Source organism: Mustela nigripes, chromosome 10, assembly GCF_022355385.1.
Source record: "Mustela nigripes isolate SB6536 chromosome 10, MUSNIG.SB6536, whole genome shotgun sequence".
Taxonomy (NCBI): Eukaryota; Metazoa; Chordata; class Mammalia; order Carnivora; family Mustelidae; genus Mustela; species Mustela nigripes.
In genome coordinates this window covers 2,074,932-2,098,722 of record NC_081566.1, presented here as the reverse complement: position 1 = coordinate 2,098,722, position 23,791 = coordinate 2,074,932, and the positions used below count along the sequence as shown (strand labels likewise).

The window sequence follows — 23,791 nt, the reverse complement described above, 5'->3', positions numbered from 1 at the left end:
TTATTTCTTTCTGTTGTGGATAAGGCTGCTCAAGCAGTATTTTCTGACCAATATTATACTAGGTGGCGCGTTTTCTTCCTATACCTTGAGTTTCAGCTCAGTTTAGTTCCTTCTTCCCAGGGAGGTGGTCAGTAGGTCTCCTCTTATATTTATGTGTTATTCTTCCTAACAATATGTTTTCTTAATATTAGTTTCCCTTCCCTATCCTGCTTATTTCTTATCCTGTCTTTTTAAAATTACCAAATGCCGTATATCTCTGTATATGCATACAGCTGCACACAGAAAGTTCTTTGAGACATTCCAGTGAGTCTTCTATTTTCTCTCTTTACATTGTCCTTCATTTGTATTTTCAGAGACGTATCTTCACTTCTCTACTGCCTTCCCCCAATACTTTGAACTGTCCTCATTGAGCTTAGAAATATGGGGAAGAGGACAAATTTATAAGCATGTTAAGTAAGGCTCCATAAGAATTGATGTAGTAGCTTACAGTATTTTTTCTGTGCATTCCAAGTTTTGGCTATATAAATGGATTTGGATCAGGACATTTCACTGAACTTTCTGTGGTTTGACTTGACTAGGTGCTGCAGAAGATGACCTCGTCTTAGAAGTGGTCATAATGATCGGAACTGTGTCTATGGATGACTCTTGTGCTGCACTGCTAGCCAAATCTGGGATAATCCCTGCACTCATCGAATTGCTAAATGGTAAATTATAATTTATTTTATTTCATTTTTATGTTAATATATAAACAGGGTATTAGTTAACACTTTTAAATATAAAAGATCTGCAATCATAAAATACTAATATTCTATTTTATCTTCTTTCTATTGAGCTTTGTGTTGATTGAATCAGATCTCCTGTGTTGTGCAAACCTTTTTTTAATCGGGAAGGTTCATTTGGAAGCTTATTCAAAGCATCCTATTCCCTCCTAAGTCCAGTATTATTTTCTAAACTTTCTATAATGAAGAAAGTGTTCTCTCTCTGTGCTGTCCAACACATGTGGCTGTTGAGTACTTGAAATGTGGCTATTGGGACTGAGAATCTGAATTTTGTATTTAATTAGCCACAGTGGCTATGGTTATAGTATTGGGCAGTGAGGACTGGATAGAGTTTTTACCTTGCCTTTGTGTTCTTTTTAAGGGGCCAGAATTCATTGTTTTCCACATGGTATACAAAATCTATCTGAATCTAATATTCTGTTACCGTCAAGTTCTCTAGAACCTTGTGTTAGTGTTCTTAGGCTGCTATAACAAAAAGACTGGGTGGCCTAAACAAAAATATATATATTTTTTTCTCAAAGTTCTGGAAGTCCAAGATCAAAGTGCCAGCCAGTTTGGTTCCTCATAAGGCCTTTCTTCCTGGCTTCCAAAAGCCCATCTTCTTGCTGTGTTATCACATCCCCAGAGGGCAGAGAGCACAAGCAAGAGTACAAGCACACACACAGCAGTCCGGTACCTCTTCTTATAAGGATACTAATTCTGTGGGGTCAGGACTCCATCCATATGACCTTGTTTGACCTTAATTACTTCCTTATAGACCTGTCTCCAAATTAAAGTCACATTTGGGGTTAGGGGTTTAATACAGAAATTTTGCAAAGTATGGGAAGCCTAAAAAGACACTCTAATCTCAGTCTTTCCTGTACAGATATAATATATGTGCATTTTGTATAATTTTAATAGACCTTCTGAAGTATAACATACATAAAGAAAAATACAAAAATACAGCTTAATGATTTTTCAGAATGAGCCACACCCATGTTACTTCCACTCACATAAGGAAATGAAACCTCACCATCACCCTGAAAGTCCCTCCTGTGTCACCTCCCAGTCCTTATCCAAATTGGTTTCTGTCCTCTCTTTTATTGTATATAGATTACTTCTGCTTGGCTTTGAACTTTATGTAAATAGAATCCAGGTTTTTTGTCTTACATTATAATGTGAGATTCATCTGTGTTGTATGCAGAACTGCTTTTCTTCTCATTGCTGTATAAATATACCACTATTTATCCTTTTGACTCTTGGTAAATAATAGGGTTTTTTTGATAGGAGAAGAACTATTATAAATAATGTTTCTGTGGACATTCTTAAACCTTTCATTTGGTAAATATGTGTATTTATTCCTATTAGACAATAGGAGTAGAATTGTTGGGGCATAGAGTCCCCATCTGTTTGGCTTTGGTAAATAATGCCAATAAGTTTTTCAAGGTAGTTGTGCCAATTTTCAGTCCCACCAGAAATGTGCTGAAGTTCCAGTTCTTCTACATCACCCCTATATCTGGACATAATTGGTCTCTTTCATTGTGGCCTTCAGAATGGCAGTTTTAATTTGCATTTCCCTAATGACTTATAATTGAGTACCTGTTTGTATTTATTGGCCAGTTGTTATGGCTAATAAAGTTAAGTACCTATTTAAGTCTTTTGCCCACTACTCTCTTTTGAATTTTTAAAAATTTGATTTACAGATTCCTTAACATAATGCATTTTAATAGGTCACCTAGAGATAATACCTCCATAGTTGAAGTGTTTCTACATAAAGTATATATAAATGTCCTCAGTCCACCCTTCTCACAGAGAGAAGGTTTCAAATTAGAAATAATTAAAAGAGAGGTAGTTGGGAGGTATGAGTGAAGACAGTGTAGTTGGCAGAGTGAGAATGAGGATTTTCTGATGAGCTGGAGAAAGTTGAAACAGATGACCTGTTCTGGAACTGCTGTTCTGCACGGACTATGGTTGAGAGAGCGGAGATATGTATGAAGCAGGCTGACAGAGTCTTCTCATAGCGTTTTATTTACCTTGTTTTAATGTTCTCTGCCATGAGGTTATGATAAGCAGAGACTCTGTACCTCTCTTTTTAAGAAATACATGGATTTCTGGGAACACAGTCCGTAATACCTAAATACTGTATGGTGACAGGCAGTGAGTACACTCACCGTGGTGAGCATTGAGTGACACATAGAATTGTCGAATCATAGCTGTACACCTGAAACGAATAAAACATGTCAACTGTTCTTCTATAATAAAATAAAGTAAAGAAATATATGGGTTTTCAAGATTAAAACCCTTGGGGTTAAGTGAGGAAACACTGTATACCAATAGAGTAATTAATGGAATTTTAACCCAGGTAGTCTGGGAGAGTGGTACATTGGCAGGTACGTGAGGGAAATCCTTTGGACTTTTTTTTTTTATTTAATTTTTTTTCAGTGTTCCAAAATTCATTGTTTATGTACCATACCCAGTGCACCAGGCAATACATGCCTTCCGTACTACCCACCACCAGGCTCACCCAATGCCTCACCTCCCTCCCTTCCAAAACCCTCAATTTTCAATTTGTTCCTTAGAGTCCACAGTCTCTCATGGTTCATCTCCCCCTCCGATTTACCCCAACTCTCTTCTCTCCATCTCCCGATGTCCTCTGTGTTATTCCTTATGCTCCACAAGTAAGTGAAACCATATGATATTGACTCTCTCTGCTTGGCTTATTTCACTCAGCATAATCTCTTCCAGTCCCGTCCATGTTGATAGAAAAGTTGGGTATTCATCCTTTCTGATGGAGGCACAGTACTCCATTGTATATATGGACCATATCTTCTTTATCCATTCGTCCATTTAAGGGCATCTTGGCTCCTTCCACAGTTTGGAGACTGTGGCCATTGCTGCTATAAACATTGGGGCACAAATGGTCCTTCTTTTCATTACATCTGTATCGTTGGGGTAAATACTTAGTAGTGCAATTTCTGGGTCATAGGGTAGCTCTATTTTTATCTTTCTAAGGCACCTCCTCACTGTTTTCCAAAGTGGCTGCACCAACTTGCATTCCTACCAACTGTGTTAGAGTGTCCCCCTTTCTCCACATCCTCTCCCACACACGTTGTTTACTGTCTTGTTAATTTTGGCCATTCTAACTGGTGTAAGGTGGTATCTCAATATGGCTTTGATTTGAATCTCCCTGATGGTTAATGATGATGAACATTTTTCATGTGTCTGTTAGCCATTTGTATGTCTTATTTAGAGAAATGTCTGTTCATGTCCTCTGCCCATTTTTTGACATGATTATCTGTTTTGTGTGTGTTGAGTTTGAGGAGTTCTTTATAGATCTTGGATATCAGCCCTTGTCTGTAATGTCATTTACAAATGACTTCTCCCATTCCGTGGGTTGCCTCTTTGTTTTGTTGACTGTTTCCTTTGCTGTGCAGAAGCTTTTGATCTTGATGAAGTCCCAAAAGTTCATTTTCGCTTTTGTTTCCTTTGCCTTTGGAACATACCTTGAAAGAAGTTGCTGTGGCCAATGTTGAAGAGGTTACTGCCTATGTTCCCCTCTAGGATTTTGATAGATTCCTGCCTCACGTTGAGGTCTTTAATCCATTTCGAGTTTATCTTTGTGTATGGTCTAAGAGAATGGTTGAGTTTCACTCTTCTACACATAGCTGTCCAATTTTCCCAGCACCATTTATTGAAGAGACTCCTTTGGACTTTAAGGGGCCCACAATTTTTTCTACACAACTAGTTAGATGCTCTGTTGACCCATAAGTCTGTGTCTAACAGATATCATTGAACTGTTGTCAAGAGATGACAAAAACTATTAATATATCAAATTTCATAACCAGTACCTAAAAATTAGGTTTCTATAAGTGTTTGCTTTTGCCATTACATATTAATCAGTGGACGTCAGCTATTCTGTTAAACCATTCTTTGTATTATATTAAACATTTAATTTAATTATCCTTGTGGTTATATAACATTATTTTTACTATTATAATCAATTTGATTAAAACTGAAATAACTTATTTCATGACAATAAGTAAAATTTAACTTTTTTAACATTATTCAAGAATAATATGTCTTTATAGTCATTTTTCTACCAAAAACTTAGAATTCAGAAGGTGTGGGGTTTTTTTCCTCATGTAAAGTCAATATTATAAAGGCAAAATATAGAAACAGATTTATTTCACAAATTAGAGTTGTTTTAGAAATTCTTATGATGGACCAAACCAAAAATAAAAAAGTAAGTGTTACTATTTCACATTAGGGACATAGAAGTTAATTTAATAATTTCTTTATACCTGTTGGCAAAATATAGTGAGAATTATAGAGAAGCACTATTACTATCTTCTTAAACCAGTTTTGTCCTTCTGTTCTTCTTAAGTACAACCTGATCTTTTGAGACAATCTCAAACTCAGAGCTGATATATTTTTTTTTAATCTTATTTTTTACCTTTGTATTTCAAGTAATTTAACCTAGTTGAACTGTAACCAAAATTACTGAAAACTTCTGAAAATATGTTACAAATTTCCTCACTGATCATCATCATGGAATTTAGAAAAAATACCTAAATATATAAATTGCATACGCCACCATGTATTATAAATAATGTAAACTGGTTGTCCCTTACCTATCTCCTGTCACTTTCAGTTTTCTCATTCTCCACTATTCCAGTCAATGGTTTTCAGTTTTATACATAACTATAGCATTCTTTCATTTGAAGTGTTCTGCTTCCTTTCAGCTCAACAAGAAGATGATGAATTTGTATGTCAGATAATTTACGTCTTCTACCAGATGGTTTTCCACCAAGCCACGAGAGATGTCATAATCAAGGAAACGCGTATCCTTTTAATATTTACAATAGATAATGACATTCACATACTCAGAAAAAAATGCATCTTTAGGTATTTTTTTCTAGCATATGTTAAAGTAATGAAAAAATACCAAACTTCAAAATAATTTTAGAAGGCTAGATATTTTTCATGGAAGCTGTTGATCCCAAATCTGTTACAGGTAGACTCTTGCAAACAATTCTATTAACTTGTCATGGTGTGATTCCTAAGAACTTAACACACATGTTAGGACTTCCTTCTGTATTAATTTAACTATCAGATGTTCCTAGGACTGCTCTTGGTACTCTTTCAAAAATCTTATCATATTCACTCTATGAAGGAAAATACATCTGTTCCCATGCCATCAGCTACCAACTCTATACTAAGTATTTACTGTTCAAAATCTCTTTCTTGAGTCCTAGGCATTTGTGCTAATTGCCATCTTGATGTCTTCCACCAATCTAAAGAGCATTATAATCAAATAGTCCAAATTTTAGGTTACCTTTTGCCATTTAAAAGCTGCAGGACCTTGGATAAATTATCTAATCTCCCTTGAGCATAAAATCTTTCATCTGTAAAATGGCCATATTATTACAATGAAAAGAAGAGATCCTGCCCTGTATGATTGTTTCTAAGTACCCAATGGACTTAAAAGTGCCTGTAGTTGTTTCTAACAGAGATAGTGATAGTTGATTGTTATTACATTCAAAAGGGTACTCAATACCAACATTCTCTCCTGAAAAACAGTCTGCCTTCTGTATTCAGAGTGGGTGATGAAAGTACCATCCACCCAGTCTCATTGCCGAACGTTTTGTATTTGCTGTCTCTTCCGTTACACATAATCATTCATCATGTAAACATCTGCCAAGTTCTTAGCATCTAACAGATGCTGTTTTAAGTGCTAGATGTATAAAAAGTATCAGTCTCTATATTCAAGGAGTTTATAGTCTAATTGGCGAGATAAGTAATTAAGAAATATAAAATTATAATTCAGTGTATTAATGTCATAAAGGTGTGTGCATTGGGCACAAGAGAAGATATATAACCAAGTCTGGGGGTGTCATGAAATGCTGGCAGTAGAAGTGGCATCTAAGCTGAATGTGTGTGTGTGTGTATTGGTGCGCGTGTGCACACATGTTGGTGATCTGCTTTTTTGTGTACAAAAAAAAGAATCTGCTTTTGAACTCTACTGGTAAAGTTCTTCATTACCCATGTGAAAAATCCACATTTAACTTGACCGTAATCTATTTTTGCAAAGTTCCCTCCTTTAACTCTACAATATGCAGTTTCTCTTACCACACCACGGTTTGTCATCATATCGGACAGACCCATCTTATTGCCTCTTTGTATGCCTTAGCAGCCTCAAATGAGGTTTTCTCTTTTTTAACCTGATAATCCCAGCTCATCAAAGGCAGATTTATAACCCGTCTTCTCAGTTAAGCCTTTCCCAAGCAGTTAAGCTCCCTCCTTCCCAGTAGGAGTAATTTATTTTGACCTTCAATAAAGAACTTCAAATTATGTATTTGTATGCCTGTTTTTACCAGAAGATGTTGAGCTCTTCAGCTTAAGGACCAGCTTTGTCTTCCTCATCTTCATCTGTCCTCAGAAGTTAACATAGTATCTGGCATGTGGTTAGTACTTGTTTGGTCAATGAACATGTATCTAAATGGCAAATGCTCTTTTAGGAGTAATACCTTGGGAGACTTTTTTCTTTTTCTTTTTTTAATGATCTGGGTCCTCACTCAAAGCATTTGCAAGTCCTTCAGTATTATATTCAAAGCCAATGACACAAGATCATAAGTATCATCTTTGGAGGAATTTCTCTTGCTTTTGAGGACTAGATTGATTTCTGGAGCCATATAAAGTCTCCCAGAAGGCAAGTCTGAAGAGTAACAAGTCTAACTGAGAAATATTCATTTTGATATGGGCTATCAATATGGAAATACTGTTTTGCCTTAATTACATTAGAGATATCTTCTTTTATCACAAAGTAATATTTTTTAAAATGTGGTTTATAAACTGACTCTCTCAGGAAAGTAAGTTCCAATACACTCTTTTCAGTAAGTCTTCACATCATTGGAATAAATTCACTTTCCCCAGTGGTGTTCTGTGGAACTTTCTTTTTTTTTTTTTTAATAGTTGCTTAATGGAAAAAGGTTCTTCAATAAATGATTTGGGCATATACACAATTAAAAAGGTTTTCTTGCTACAGGGTCTTCTCAGAAATTTTAATATGCTTTTTTGGGTTGAGCATCTCTGAAACATATGTTAGAAGACATGAAAGAGAAGGCATAGCTTTCCTAGGTAACTTCTTTGAAAGACCACCTTTGTTTACATGTAACACGTAGGGGTTTTTCTGAGGACTACTGAAGAACGAAGTATTTGTAGTACGTACCAAGTGCTGGTACTTACTGAAGATACGTCTCTAACCTGGTCTGTTTAAGATGCACTGTCAGTTCCTTATTATCAAAGGCCACAATCTTAAGACAACTTCCATTTGATTTTTCTTCTCAGTGTAACTTTATTTTCTCCCAAATTTGATTTTTGTTAAGCCACTGGATCTGAAGTGAGTACTTTCAAATAGTTATTCTGAAGAATATAGTATGTTGATAATGGAGGGAATGGGACATAAAAAAAATCTGCTGATTTAAAATTTTTACAAAAGCACTAGGAATGCTATTTCGATCTGATGCTTGCATCCATCCCTTAAGGTTGTATAAAGATTGCTAGAGTCCTTTTGCCCAGTGTTTTGGTGTTCAAAAACCAGGGTATTTTATTGATGTCAATGATACTTAAATAGGTCTTTTGTCACATAATTAGAAATTATTATTAAAATATTTCACTGTAACTTCAAGCATTTTTATTGTGATTTTTGCTATGACTGATATACTTAAATTTTTAAATAAAGATTTATTAGGCAGTAAACTATTTCTTTTTCCCATTTTTTAATTTAGAGAATTTGATCAACATCATTTTATTTTAAACAGAATGAAAGAAACTTGGTGTTTGAGATGGCAGGTTTAGACTTCTATTAGATAAACATATGATTTATGTTAAGATGTTTGAAATATTTAAATAGATCTCAGCACAATCATAGGAATTGAGAATCTGAAATTGAGAAACAGTGCTGTTATAATAATTAATTTTCATAAACCCCAAAAATTGTAGAATGGGAAAATAAGCCAAATTTGACTTGGTCCTTTTAGAGTCCCCCTGAGAATATATTATTCTATACGTTTTTTTCTATATTTTAAATGTATCCTTTTAGTCCCCCAAGAAAATTAGTAAGTAGCACTGATGGGTAGAAGATGTGGGCTAACCTCTGTCTTTGCTACTTGCTGTGAAACTTGATAAAATTTTTTTCAACATTTTAAGTGCTACAAAGAATGTCATTTGCTTGTACACATGTGCTAAATTTTCTTGATAGAAACCTGTGGCTTCTGTTTCAAATACAATTTTAACCAAGACCGACTAATATTAGAGATCATAAGTTTTTGTTCACTGCCTTTTTGAGATTCGTTGAGGTTTCCTAATTGATTTAAGTTTTCTTTATTCTTTCCTTCTCCCCTACTTATTTGTTATTTATATATGCCATCTTTTTTCTTTTGGGAGTTAAACCCAAATTTTAACATGTATTCTCTCCAATTTTAGAGGCCTGTATCCTTTCACTTTTAAGTCTAATGTTTCCAGTCCCATCTTCCACATTATTTACTATCTAGTATAATTATTTTACCTCATTTTTGTAACATTTGAAAATGGATTATTTTAGTTATTGTCTTTTAAAAACCAGTGCTTATTTAAGATTTATAATATGTTGACCTATTTCCTTGTTTTCTGTTTTTTCTTCAATTCCATTTGTCTATTTCTCTGAGTTGATTTTCTTTCATAATTACATTCTCTTAAAGTGCTAAGTGAATATCTATGAATAATAAAATATATCTCTATCTGAAAATAACTAGCATCTTTTCTTTAATAATAATTTAACACAATATGCAGTTTTAGATTGCTAGTTATTTTTCCTCAACAATTGAAAGGTATTTTTCCACTGTCTTTTTTCCCGAGTTAATGCCTGTGTGAAGTCTGTAGTCTGCTAATTATTGGTATCTGTCATAAAGTCCGAGGACAATTTACTTTTTTTTCCTGTATAAATGACTTTGATTTTTTGCCAGTGAAACCAGAGGAATGTTGGGTGTATTTTTTGTTTTGTTTTTGTTTTTAAAAGCCACGTAGCTTTATTAGAATTTGACTGGGTATTCATCATCCTTGCTTGATTTTTCCAAGTTTCAAATGTGATCTTTCAGTATGTAGTTCTCTTTTTTTCCCCCCTAATTTCAGGAAAGTTCTCCTGAATTATAGGTTTTAGTTAGTAGTTCTGTTTTATTGCTTTTGTTGTCTCCTTTGGAATTTCTGTTATGTTGGATCTTCTTTGCCTATCTTTAATATTTGTCTTCTAATATTGTCTCTTTTTATTTATTTTTAAATTTTACAAATTTTCTTCCTTTTTACCTTCCATTTCTCTTGGAGTTTTATCTGTTGTTTTTGTTTACTCATATATTATCATAAATTTAGCTCATATATATCTGAAATGATTTTTACTTTTATTTTTAGTTCTGAATTATTTTATTTGAGTTTTCTAATTTTGATTTATATTGTTCTTTTACATATATTCTATTTTCTTAAATTCCTTTATTCCTTTTTGAAATATTGGGTTATAGCTTTCATTTTTCATGTGAAAATGCCTTATTTTTCTCATAATAACCATATATAAGATATAACTCATTCTTTTCTGCTGCAGTTTTTTTGTGAAATTAATTTTCCTAAACCTTTTGGTGGGCCAGCGTGATCAAGAAAGCTTTATAGTGATACAGCTCTAGAGCTCCCTCTTCAGTTATTTTCATGTTTTCAAAAATTGGGCCTTGTACTTTCTCAGATTTACTGGCTTTGTTTTCCTTACCCATTTTTATTTAGTGTTTTTTTTTTTCTTTTTTATTTCTGTTATTCCTGTCCTTTAAAAAAAAATGAAATGTTAGATGTTTCTGGTCATCTTTTACTAATTCTATTTTAAAATTTGAAGTTAGATTTATGGCAGCATTTGAATTTAGAGAAATGTGGGATTTTCTAATATGCTTGAATAGCCTCAATCTCAAATGAGTTTGTATCTTTAACCACTTTTATTCAGAGGCTCCAGCATATCTCATAGATCTGATGCATGATAAAAATAATGAAATCCGAAAGGTCTGTGATAATACATTAGATATTATAGCGGTAAGTAATTTTTCTTCTTATACAAAGTATGATAATAATAGTCTTCATTTGGGAGAAAAGAAGACTTTGTACGTCTGTTTAGAACTTTGCATTTCATGTAAATGCAAACTTGTATTTTGGTAAATCTCTGAAAATTCAGTGATACTAAATTCATGTTTAAAACATTAAGACCTTGGGCACCTGGGTGGCTCAGTGGTTTAAAGCCTCTGCCTTTGGCTCAGGTCATGATCCCAGGGTCCTGGGATCGAGACCCACTTTGGGCTCTCTGCTCAGTGGGGAGCCTGCTTCCTCCTCTCTGTCTCTCTGCCTGCCTCTCTGCCTTCTTGTGATCTCTGTCTGTCAAGTAAATAAAATCTTAAAAAAAAAAAAAAAGACCTTTAGCCTTCAAATTTTTAAGTGTTTTATACATATTACGTGTTTTAGATTTGGTCTATACGTCATATCAGAAACATCTGTTTTGCAGAGAAATTATTTCATAGGAGCAGGAGTTTAATGAGAATTTCTACTAAAACTCAACACAGTCAGTTTTGCAATTTGGCCATTAAACTTTTTTAATAAATCAAATATTATTTCAGTGATTTGATTTTTGTCTATATGCATATACTTGTTTTGTAAGTTGTTTTAGAATGATGAAACATACAAAAATAATGTTATTCATGACTGTAGAAAATTTTATTTTTTTTTAAGTATTTATTTATTTGAGAGAAAGAGAGCACAAGCAGGGGGAGCAGCAGAGGGAGAAGCAGATTCCCCACTGAGCAAGGATTCCCAACCCACGGCTCAATCCGCAGACCCTGAGATCATGACGTGAGCAGAAGGCAGACATTTAACCGACTGAGCTGCCCAGGCACCCTCTGCAGTACCTTTGAAAGGATTTATAACCAAAGGAATATAATCAGAAGGGTAATCTGAGTCAGCACTTAGAAACATGCTCTCCATGTACACATTTCTTCAGAAATCATGCTCATGCTGCCCACCAGAGTCTTCTGCCTAAACTTGGGCCTTGTACCTGGGATGTGCCATACACTAGATTACTTTAAATGTATTTTCACTTATGGCATGTATTGCTGCACACAACTTGCTTGCTTCCTTCTTTGAACTGGATTAATACTTTTTATTTTGACTCACCCTGTAAAAAACTTCTTGAATATAGCCTATTCAGTAGTTTTCAAAGTTTAACTTAAGCTTTTTAAAGAATCAGAAAAACATCTTAAAGAGTCAGTTAACAACTTTATTAGAAATCCTTTAAGTTGGGGCGCCTGGGTGGCTCAGTGGGTTAAGCCGCTGCCTTCGGCTCAGGTCATGATCTCAGGGTCCTGGGATCGAGTCCCGCATCGGGCTCTCTGCTTGGCAGGGAGCCTGCTTCCCTCTCTCTCTCTCTGCCTGCCTCTCTGTCTACTTGTGATTTCTCTCTGTCAAATAAATAAATAAAATATTAAAAAAAAAAAAAAGAAATCCTTTAAGTTGACATTTGTGCTAGTGATTACATTATGAAATCAGACAACCACTATCAGGTAACTTCTTGTCAATTTCTTGCATTTTATTACAGAAATAGATCTTACTTGATATCATCTGCTTTTTGGATTTGACTGAGTCAAATCATTACTGGTTTATACATTTTTTTCCCCTTAGAGAGCACATGTGTGAGGTGGGGGAGAAACAGAGTGGTAGAGAAACAGAGGATCTTAAGTAGGCTCCCCACCCGGTATGGAGCCCAGTGCAGGGTTCAGTCTCACAATCCTGAGACCGTAACCTGAGCCAAAATCAGGAGTCGGACATACAACCAGCTGAGCCATGCAGGTGCCCCTATCATTACTGGTTTAAATCTAAATGAGTATGTTGGCATTTAGCTTTGATTTCTTCATTAAAATAAGGAAATTTTACATATTTTTTTCAAAGATTTTTTTTTATTTATTTGACAGAAATCACAAGTAGGCAGAGAGAGAGGGATAAGCAGGATCCCTGCTGAGCAGGGAGCCCAGTGCGGGGCTCCATCCCAGGACCCTGGGATCACAACCGGAGCTGAGGGCAGAGGCTAACCCACTGAGCCACGAAGGCATCCCAAGGAAATTTTGCATATTCTTGCTTCAGTAAGATGTTTCAGACATGTAGGCCCCTGGTCACAGGGTTTATAGAGAATATTTATTACTCCCAGAGAATAATTTCATGGCTCATATAGTATTTTCTTTTTAAAAAATAATTTATTTATTTAGTGGGGGGGGGCAATAGGAGAGGGAGAGAGAATCCCAAGCAGACTCCCTGCTGAGCTTGGAGCCCGAACCACAGCTCAGTCCTAGGACCCTGAGATCACAACCTGAGCTGGAATCGGGAATCAGACACTAACCTGACTCTAACTGAGCCAGCCAGGTGCCCCTTGTATACTGTTTTCTTGTAGATCACTCAGTCAGTGTTGTATATGAAGTATATAGTGTATGAATAAAAAAACTTTTTAATGTTCTGTTTGTGATTATCTTACCTTAAGCAATGAGGAAAGGAGAAAAGATGTCAGTTTGTTATGGATTGCTTTTAGCATACTTTAAAAAAATTTTTAATTTTTTATAAGCTTTTAGTATACTTTTAAAATTACCTTCTTGTTTGGGGCACCTGGGTGCCTCAGTGGGTTAAAGCCTCTGACTTTGGCTCAGGTCATGGTCTCAGGGTCCTGGGATCGAGCCTCACATCAGGCTCTCTGCTCTGTGGGGAGCCTGCTTCCTCTCTCTCTCTCTCTCTCTCTCTCTCTCTGCTTGCCTCTCTGCCTACTTGTGATCTCTGTCTGTCAAATAAATAAATAAAATCTTAAAAAAAATAAAATTACCTTCTTGTTCGAAAGCAATGTTTTAGGCATGTTTGGTTTAGAATGTAAATTAGTGAAAGTTCCAAAATGCCAACTCAGTCTTCTTATAAAAATATTTAGAATCAAATATGAATATAAGGTGAAAAATTTTACTCCCAATTATTTTTAAACTCCGGGCTAAAGTCTCTCATCTTGAACAGAAATTTTCCTCACGCTGTGTCTGTTTTTTCTATACTGCTGTCCTAGTTCTCTCTCTGTCTCTGTCTCTCTCTCTCCCTGTCAAACAAATGTTTTGAAAAAGTCTACATATTACTTCCTTCCTTCATTTCCCCTCATCCTTTCAATCTGTACCAATTCTGGGTTCTGCTTCCATTATTGCACTGATACAGTTCTCACTAGTCACCCTGGCCTTTGTTTTTCTAAATCCAATGAAGATTTTTAATCTTCATTTTACTTTGTTGATCTTACCATCCTTAAAGGAATTTATAAATCCTGATCAGAGTTAAAATGTAAACAAAGAAAATTATTTAGGTAATTATTTTTACAAAGAACCTTGTTGATAAGGTCTTCAAAGAATAATCAGCAAAATGAAACTGGTGATATATCAGCCAGCTACATATGGCTTCCTAAGATGGTATCTGATCACTTGACTTTGTATAAAAAAATTCAAACAAGCTATTTTGAAGGTTCACCTAATCCATCTATGACTCCACATGAGACTTAACAAAGTAAGTACTTGATATTATGCCAAGTAATTTTAGATTGTTTCATTTCACACATTGGAAAAGTTTAGTCTGAAAAGATATTTAGAAATAATAAACTTATTAAATACAATATTTAAAGATACTCATGTGTGAATTATATGATTTAAAAGTCCTGCTGTGCTACCCAACTAGGTTATATTCACAGCTAAGTTTCTTAGATGGACAGAAGTGGTCTACAGCTGATGGAAGGGCTCAAAACATCCCACATTCCACTAGAAGAATGTTTCTTTACCTTTCTGCTCTTATACACTCATGAGAGTCAAGGCCCCGGTTCAGTTCTAGCTTGATAGTAAGGAACTGCACCACTGGGAGCAGCTTCTTCCCAAAACTTTTTCCCCCCTTCGCAGCTGAGTAGGGTTTCTGATTTTACATTCAACTTTTGGCCTCTATAACATGGCAATTTGGTCTAACAGAGTATTGCATCTAGAATACAACTGATTCTAGTTCTTTCACCAGCTGAGTGAATCTCAGACAGTGTATAGCTTTTTGAAGATTCCGTTGACAGTGACATTTCTGGGGATTAGAGAGTTACTGTTAGTTGGGAAAATATGTAGCATATCCTATATGATGGTCAGCCTCAGTTTTGTTCAAACTAGGCCAAAACTCAGGCCTTGTTGAGAAGTTTATATGTGGATTACCTATCTGGACCAACATTTTCTTTCCTTGGTACAGTTAATTATCTACATTATTTTCATTTAAATTTTTAAATGGTGTAGGAAGATAATCTGTTCACTGTTTGGGTTTTAACTCTGGAACATTATTTGGAGTATTATTTTCGCCAGACATATGATTATTTACAGTTTAAGATTATTCTGCAAAACGGCTGAATTTGGCATTTTAAACTCCATGTCAGAGCAGTTCTATATAGGGTAATTAACTGAAAGGCCTTGATTCGGACAGTGTGGTAAACAGGAATCTGCCTTTTCTAGTGTAGAAGCGCCTCATCTGTTAAATTACCCACGTTCTGAATCTGCGGTGACTTATTTTAATTTGGACTCCATTTATCCACTAACCTCAGGCCAGAGTTATTCTGCTACCTTGCTAAGCCTCCTTGTTTGGGAGAAATTTGAGGAGTGGGCCATTTTAATGCGTCAGTAAAATGACTGCTTCTCAGGTTCACTTGGGACAGGACATAGCTGCCAGTCGGTTCTTTGAGCTCAGACTCTACTACTGATCATGACTCAGGGTGCTATTTTCTTGTCCCAAATCTTTTTCAAGAGTAAAACAAGAGGAAATTGACTTAATTCAAAACAGGAGAAACTTTGATTAGACACAGCAAAGATGATGAAACACTAGAAATAAGCTGTCAAGGGAGAATGTAAAGCCTCTGTCCAGTCAGCATTAGTAATAACTGAATAACCAACTTTCTTAAATAGTTAGAAACCTGCCTAGAATGGGAGTGGATGATCTCTTAAGATTCTTTTTACCTCTGGACTTTGATATCCTAATATTCTCAGCATGACTATGTACTATAATAATTAAAAATTTTTAAGAAGGAGCTAATGCGAGTATTTGTAACTTGAGGCAATTTAAGAAAGCAAACTTTTTTATTTAAGACAGGGTGGAAAAATAAGAAACATTGAGATACCTTGCAAGCCTTAGGGAAATATGCCTTGTGCAGTAAAGAACTTATGTAATGTAGTTTCATTATGGAAATGCTACATTAGTGATGATTTGCTTAGTGTGTTTGGGCCCAAGCCCTCCAATTGGTGACTTGAAACAGATGCGTGGTGGTAGTACTCTTTGTACCCTGGAGGACTATCTGTTTGGTGTTGCGGTCTCTATGGGCTCATCAGCAAGTTGTCACCTGTCTGACTAGGCCTCACATGTAGCTCTGGGAGGCAGGGGCTAGAGTAGATTCGGAGAGCTGTGGGGAGACAAGGAGAGAGGACATAGTAGTTGATCATTGTCTTTTCTCCTCCAAGCCTTGGGAATCCTGAAGGGAAGAACAGAATCCTCTAATCATAGACAGTTTCTAAAAACCCAATTCGATTTTTATCCTTCAGTACTTCCTCAGCTTCGCATGAAGTATTTGACAACCTCATAAATTCTTCCCCAGTTGGTAAACAAATTCCTCCCCTGACATTACTGGGTTGTAAAACATTTAATTTATTTTATTAAGGACATACTGTGTTAAGACACTAAGATACTAGGAATACAAAACTCAACAACACAAAGTCCCCAGAATGTCAAGTTTACATTCTGTGCTCTAGAAAACACCAGCAGACTGTCATCTAGACATGGGCTTGCTTTCCAGGAGCAACACTGCTCTTTGGCCCCAGCGACGGATGTTCTGTACTAATGGCCCATCGTGTCTATGAGGTATTTATGGGGAAAGGGGCGTACCTAGATTTTCTGGTAAATGGGTGATGTCTCTTGTCTTTCCGGCCACAGGTCCCTGTGATTTGATATCTGTCTTTAACTCTGTGTCCCTACTGAACGTGATATTTGAAATGATATTTCACAGATGAGCCTCCTCAGTGCTTTAAGCAGTGGTTGAAGAGATCATTAATTATATTTGAGGTCTGGTTAGAAAATGTCATAATCAACACTACAGGACAAAACTTGGGATAGTACTGTTGAGAAATAGGCAGTATGTGCATTAAAGTCAACAACTCTGTATGTATGTGTGTTTAATTATGTGTATATCTGTATTTAATCATCCTGTACATATCATTGGGATAAGTGTTTTCTAAGCTATAAAAAGGCATCTTCTTAGCAGTTATTACCTTAACCTTAATGAGCAACTAAATTACTCTAGATCTGCTTTAATTTAGTATGAAGAAGTGTATTAAATAGACCATATTACATTCTCAATTAGGGGCTGTCACATTAAAGGAGAAAGGAAAATCTGCTTTCCATCAGGTATGTTAGAACACAAAGCAGATCTGTGTAGCTCTATGTTATCCTATAGTGTGTTAATCAGATACAAGGTGTGACGGAAGCCAGTTACAAAGAGTTTTCCTGATAGTGAACAGGCTCTGATAATAGGCTGGTTAAGGCTTCATGATGTTTCTGTGGTTAAGTAGTAAACAAAGGGATGTAGGACTTCAAAAAGGATGGCACATTCCATTTAAAACCAAACCATAAGTCTTGAATGACACTTTAGTTTTTATAGAAACTGAGAGCTTAAGATCATGACAGGAGCTGAGAAGAGAAAATAAAAAACAAAGCATGTGTACCTTCAAATACTAGACAAACTCAAGTCTCAAAGCAAGGACATCAGGGTACCCTTGTTGTAAAAAGAAGCATTTCAAAAATGAAGTAAAAAGTAACTATATTCCTGGAGTATTTCCACAATGGCTTGATAAACTTTTACGACTTATCTTGGCTGTGGTTGAGCTATGACATCCCTGAATTCCCAGTTATTTCCTGACAGTGGGGCTAGGGGGTGTTTAAGAGAGGAGAGATTTGGGGGATTGGGGTTAGAGAGAATAGATTTTAATTGCTATATGTTGAATTTATTAAATTTTTGATACTGGATATTCTTTTAGAGTTGATATTTAATTTTTTGTGAGTATTTTTTATTAACATAGAATGCATTATTTGTTTCAGGGGGACAGGTCTGTGAGTCATCGGTCTCACAGTTTCCCAGAGTTGCTATTTGCTTTTTTAAAATAAACTCCTTAGACTGCCAAGATTCTTCAGTTTGTACTTATCCCCGTTCAGTTTGGGGGATAAGTATCTCAGTGGCTTTATGAAATAATGGTATTAATCAGAGGTTTTTATTTATAGAATGTTAGAACTTGAGCAAATCTTAGATCTTTTTCATTTTAGAAATGAAGAATCTAAGGCCAAAAGGAATAAAATACGTGGAAATGGTCACTCATTTCTGTCAGTATCAGAGCGAAACACAGAACCCAGGCCTCCTACCTCCTAATCCAGTGTTCTTTGAAGTACACCTTACCGTAGTATCACTGACACCTGTAAATTCAGACTCTGAGACACTAAGAAACTGCCTGTGCCAAGGCTGCTAAACTGCGCTCACTAAGGACACACGAAGAAGAGAGCTGAGGCCAGGTCTTCCGCAGCGCTCGTCCCTGGAGCATGATAAAATTTGTACTGGTTTTTACTAAAATTGGAGAGAAAGGGGGAAAAAAAGACAGGTGGGAGGAAGTCAAGGGAGAGACACACGTAGAGAGCAAGGCTGGGGAAGAGTGACGTGCGATAAGGCTGTTAACGTGATTTGTTCGGGAAAAGTAGATCTTCATTCTGAGATGGTCTTTCTCACATTTTTAGTCTTAAAATAGTCTTTCTTTTCTAAGACAATAATAGTAAATGGCAGTTGATTTACATTTAACATCAGTCCCCAAAATTTGTTTTTGAAACTTTTCCAAAATCTGAAATCCTTGGGACCACTGTCCTACCTAGCCTATTAATTTAGTACTAAATAGACTCTCTGCAGCCATAAGCTAAAATATTTGATAGTCAAGGCACCCGGGACATAAAAATCAGTGTTTCAGAAACATAAAGATGAAAAGCCAGCATTGCATATGAAAACAGTACTATCTCATTTGATTTTCACTAATGTTTACTACAAAGGAAAAGGAGAAGTTAATTACTTAAACCAATATTGTACTCCTCATAACATACTTCATTCCAAAATGCTTTATTTGGTAAACATTCAAGTACTTGAAGCTGTATTATCACAACCTAAAGCAAACTTTTATGGCACAAATACAGTATATTAATAATGTTTCATACTTAGGTTTTAAATCTTTAAAATATTTCCTAAAGTTAGCAATTACTTTTGGAATTAAGGAAGTCATTGAAAATCAATGTGCTATTTTTCTATAATTTTCAGCTTTCTTTTGATAATGAAATAGTTTTACAGTTAATAAATATTTCAAACAGTCTTGTTCTAACTACTTGAGACTTTAAGGCCTTGATACTGGTTTGTCAAGGTTTATTTTCTTTGCTATGATCTATAACAAAAAGCCATAGGTACTTATTAAATCTTAAGGTTACCTCCCATGAAAACTCCCTGTTGTCATTGTAGTGGATTCACTGTAGTGGGGATCTGTAATCTTTGGATCATTTGCAAAAAATAATTTTCTATAGCCTGGATGATTACACAGCTTGGTATGGAATAACAGATTTTGTCTACTATTTCCTGAAGGAAAAACTGTTGTTTTCTGACGAGCTAAGCAGGCGGTCATAGTGCTTTCATTGTGATTCTGTAAACAGTAATGCACACATTAATCATTATGTTAGTCATAGAAAATTAAACCTATAGTTTTATAGTACAAAAATACTTAGAATAAAATTATTTTTTTTAAAGGGACAATACAGTCTGCATCATTGCTACTATACTTTTTGGTCTTAAAATGATAAGATGTGTCTTGGTTCTATGAATTTACTCAGTCATAAACTGATCCAAAAAAATGGTAAAAACTTAAAAGGAATTCAGATTGCTAAAAGTAGTCTAATTACATTAGTGCTAGATCTGTGCTAACTCCCTGCCTTGGAAAATCAGCTTCCCAAGATACTAACAAATCAAGCTTTAGTGCCACAATTTAGCCACGGATCCTCACACTTTGTGTGTTTGCACTTCTGTCAGACGGTTAGATAGGCTGTGGAGAGATGGTCTCTTTTTAAATACTAAGCCTTCTGTGTGTAGGTTCATTAATAAGAACATTGCCATAAGCTTGAACGGTGATAAGAAGGCTCAAGATTGAAGGGCATTTGTGAAGAAAATAGCATCTTCTTACACATTTTTACATGTACTTTTATTATTAGAATAGTAAAATCTTCTGAGAAGCATGTAAATTACTAATGCCTAGAATAAGCATGATTTTTTTTTCTTTGTGCAGAGCATTACTTACTAGGCTAAGTACATTTTAGGGATATGTGATTTAAAGATTTTTTAATACTCTTGATTTTTCATTGATTTATTAGAAGAGAGAGAACACTGGAGCACACACCACGTGGAGGGGAGGGGCCAGAAGGGGAGAAGAGAGGGAAAGAGGGAGAATCCCCAGCAGATTCTGCGCTGAGCATGAGGCAGACACGGGGGCTTGATCTCACAACCCTGGACTGTGACCTGCACCGAAAGGAAGAGTCAGATGCTTGACTGACTGAGCCACCCAGGCACCCCAGTTTACTTTTAAACTTATACCTATTTCTGAAACATTTTACAGATAAAAGCAAGTTTTACTCTCAATGGAATAGCGAACCCATCTTTTCTGTGTTTTGAGCACTTGACTAGGTTTTATCTCCTGATTTACACTAGGAATCCATATGCTTAAAACTAAATGATAATAAAGCAATCAAGTCATGTGTTTTTCTATCATCTTTCTTGAATACTTCTTCATTCAGATAATCAAATTTAAAATTTGTCTACCAAAATAAGAAGTTTGTTTCATACCTCTCGCCAAGTGAAACAAGCTAGTATTCACAAAAGAAACAATACCTATTAAATTAGTTACAGTATTTAATGTGGATTTAATAGGATTTCTGGTATTATAAGGTATCTTCTGGGTATAATTAGGCATAATATAAGGCACATTTTAGTGACCTGTAACGAGTTTATCTTTAAGGAAAAAAGCCAGTTAGTGGGGCGCCTGGGTGGCTCAGTGGGTTAAAGCCTCTGCCTTCGGCCCAGGTCATGGTCCTGGGGTCTTGGGATCGAGCCCCGCATCGGGCTCTCTGCTCAGTGCAGAGCCTGCTTCTCTCTCTCTCTCTCTCTGCCTGCCTCTCTGCCTGCCTCTCTGCCTGCTTGTGTTCTCTGTCAAATAAATAAATAAAATTAAAAAAAAAAAAGCCAGTTAGTATGGAGAATTTCTTGTCCCAAATACCATTTACTTTTTGTTTATGCATTAATTTTTTTATCTTATGGATAATAAGCTCATTCTTTTCTTCTCTCAGTGTATGTGATCAGTTCTTTTTAAATTTTCTAGCCCCTTCTAATATGACAGCAATATATTTGTGCAGCCAACTTTGCAGCTAACACAGACAACTGTGCCACTTAGAGAACCAAAATGTATACTTGCAAAGGCATGAATTTTAAAGAGGTTCAAAATTAAATTTAGCATTTGGGCAAAATTATTTTAAAACTAATCACAGTGCTCATATTGCATAATTAGCACCACTTAGTATTTCATTTAGTTTTGGAAACCCATAGTGAACCATTCAAATCTGTAGCGAGTAAAACTACTTGTAACATCTCTGTGCTGTTGCTTTCCCAACTCCCTCTTTCCCTTACACCCTCCCGTGTGCGTGCAGGTCAGAGAGAACATGACTGAGAATACCATGTGTTATAAAATAAACTTGCCAGACTAGAAGCCACTTCCTCTCAAATCACTGTTTGGTCAACAGTTCAACACATTCGTAGAACCTTGGAGCTCAAAGTTGACCTTGGAGTCCATTTATTATATTCTCATTACAAAAGAATCCATTCCACAGTGACCCTGACAAACACTCATTTGTCCTCTGTTTGATTGCCCTTTCCACATTACTAACCCAGGGTTTACAATGCTGTAATAGCCACGTTAGCTGTGTGCACTTCAGTCAATTCAGTGTCCTGGGCCTTGTTTTCTCATTTATAACATGATAATAATTATAGTAATTATTCAGGAAGCCGTCGCTTCGATTAATTAATAGTAATGGCTAACATTAAGTGTTTTCAATATAGGTTTTCTAAATGCTTTATATGTATTATCTCATTTTATCAGAACAACTTATGTGTAATCAGTAAATGGATGATTGTATTAATTATCATTATATCTGTTCATTGTAAGCATACCAACAAGATGGGATTTGGATTTAGCATTTATTGTTTATATCTAAATTGTCAATTTCAAATATAGATTAAAACTGTAGCTATAACTTGGAGTAAAAAAAAAAATTCCTTTGGGGCACCAGAGTGCCTCAGTCAGTTAAGTGTCTGACTCTTGGTTTCAGCTCAGGTGGTGATCTCCTGGTCCTGAGGTCTAGCCCCACCTTGGACTCCAAGTCCTGAGCACGGAGTCTGCTTGAAAATTCTTTCCCTCTTCCCCTTCCCCACTCTCGCAAGCATGCATGCACACTTTCTTTCTCTAAAATCAATCTTAGGGGCACCTGGGTGGCTCAGTGGGTTAAAGCCTCTGCCTTCGGCTCAGGTCATGATCCCAGGGTCCTGGGATAGAGCCCCACATCGGGCTCTCTGCTCCACGGAGAGCCTGCTTCCTCCTCTCTCTCTCTCTGCCTGCCTCTCTGCCTACTTGTGATCTCTGTCTGTCAAATAAATAAATAAAATCTTTAAAAAAAAATAAATAAAATCAATCTTAAAAAAAAAATCCAGAGATTTAAATATTGAAATTATAACAGTTGGATTAGTAAATGTTTATTATTTTTAAAGTAAAATGTAATAATGTTTATAACTGATCTTTTATACAATTAAATTTAAATAATATATCAGGAAATAGCTTAATAGGAATGTTAATATTTAACTGTTAAAAAAGGAAAGCAATAATTTGTTGGAAAACTGCCATCAGTAGTATCATAGCCAAAAAAGTTTTCTACTTCTCCCTCAGTTAAAAAGGGACATCTATTATAGTTTCAAAGATGTACAGGTTAGAACACACAGTCTGACAGCTAATACTGAGATTTATCGATAATGTGCAACTTAACCAAATTTAACAAGTAAAATTTGAACAAGATAATAATAGTTACATTCTAATAAAATTTTAGACTTATTCTTACACCCCAGAAATTCCTACTCTGGTGATATTTTTTTACTCTGAGCCTCAGCTTTGGATGAAAATTGCTCAGTATTTAAAATGTATCTTTGGGGGCGCCGGGTGGCTCAGTGTGTTAAGCCGCTACCTTCGGCTCAGGTCATGATCTCAGGGTCCTGGGATCGAGTCCCACATCGGGACTCTGCTCAGTAGGGAGCCTGCTTCCTCCTCTCTCACTCTCTCTCTGCTTGCCTCTCTGCCTACTTGTGATCTCTCTCTGTCAAATAAATAAAAATCTTCTTTTAAAAATAAATAAATAAATAAATAAATAAATAAATAAAAATAAAATGTATCTTTGGTCCACCTGTTAATTATCATATTCATGTTGACTATGGGAAGATAGTAGTACTGCCTGGCACCTTTTTAGATGACTATAAACAAAAACGTTACAGATATGACAGAGGAATTTAAAACTAAGACCCTAGAGTTAGAATGACAAGAAGTACCTTGAAATCTTTTTTTTTTTAAATCTATGCCATCCATGGTGTTGTCCATTAATTGTTCAGTGGCTATACTAGTCAGAAGTAGCCACAATCTGTGGCAGAAGTCAAGAGCTAGATCGGTTCAGCTGTAGCAAACAGTAACTTGCTGAAAAGTCCTTCAGAAACGTTCACCAAGGGCATTCTGTGTGAACAGGTATGAGAGAGATAGTAGTAAAGC

At 35.8% G+C, this 23,791-nt stretch overlaps 1 protein-coding gene across 5 annotated transcripts in view; it reads left to right on the top strand.

Annotated features, from left to right (window-relative positions):
• Positions 1 to 23,791, top strand: part of KIFAP3 (kinesin associated protein 3) — a 163,948-nt gene that overhangs the window by 101,643 nt on the left and 38,514 nt on the right. For 4 of the 5 annotated variants that reach the window (XM_059412420.1, XM_059412424.1, XM_059412423.1 and 1 more), the window contains exons 15-17: positions 579 to 704; positions 5,501 to 5,599; positions 10,771 to 10,856. In XM_059412420.1, the coding sequence (XP_059268403.1) occupies positions 579 to 704; positions 5,501 to 5,599; positions 10,771 to 10,856 (311 nt within the window). Of the gene's footprint in view, positions 1 to 578; positions 705 to 5,500; positions 5,600 to 6,877; positions 7,013 to 10,770; positions 10,857 to 23,791 lie in introns of those variants that run through there. The other variant, XM_059412425.1, reaches the window with a different exon arrangement.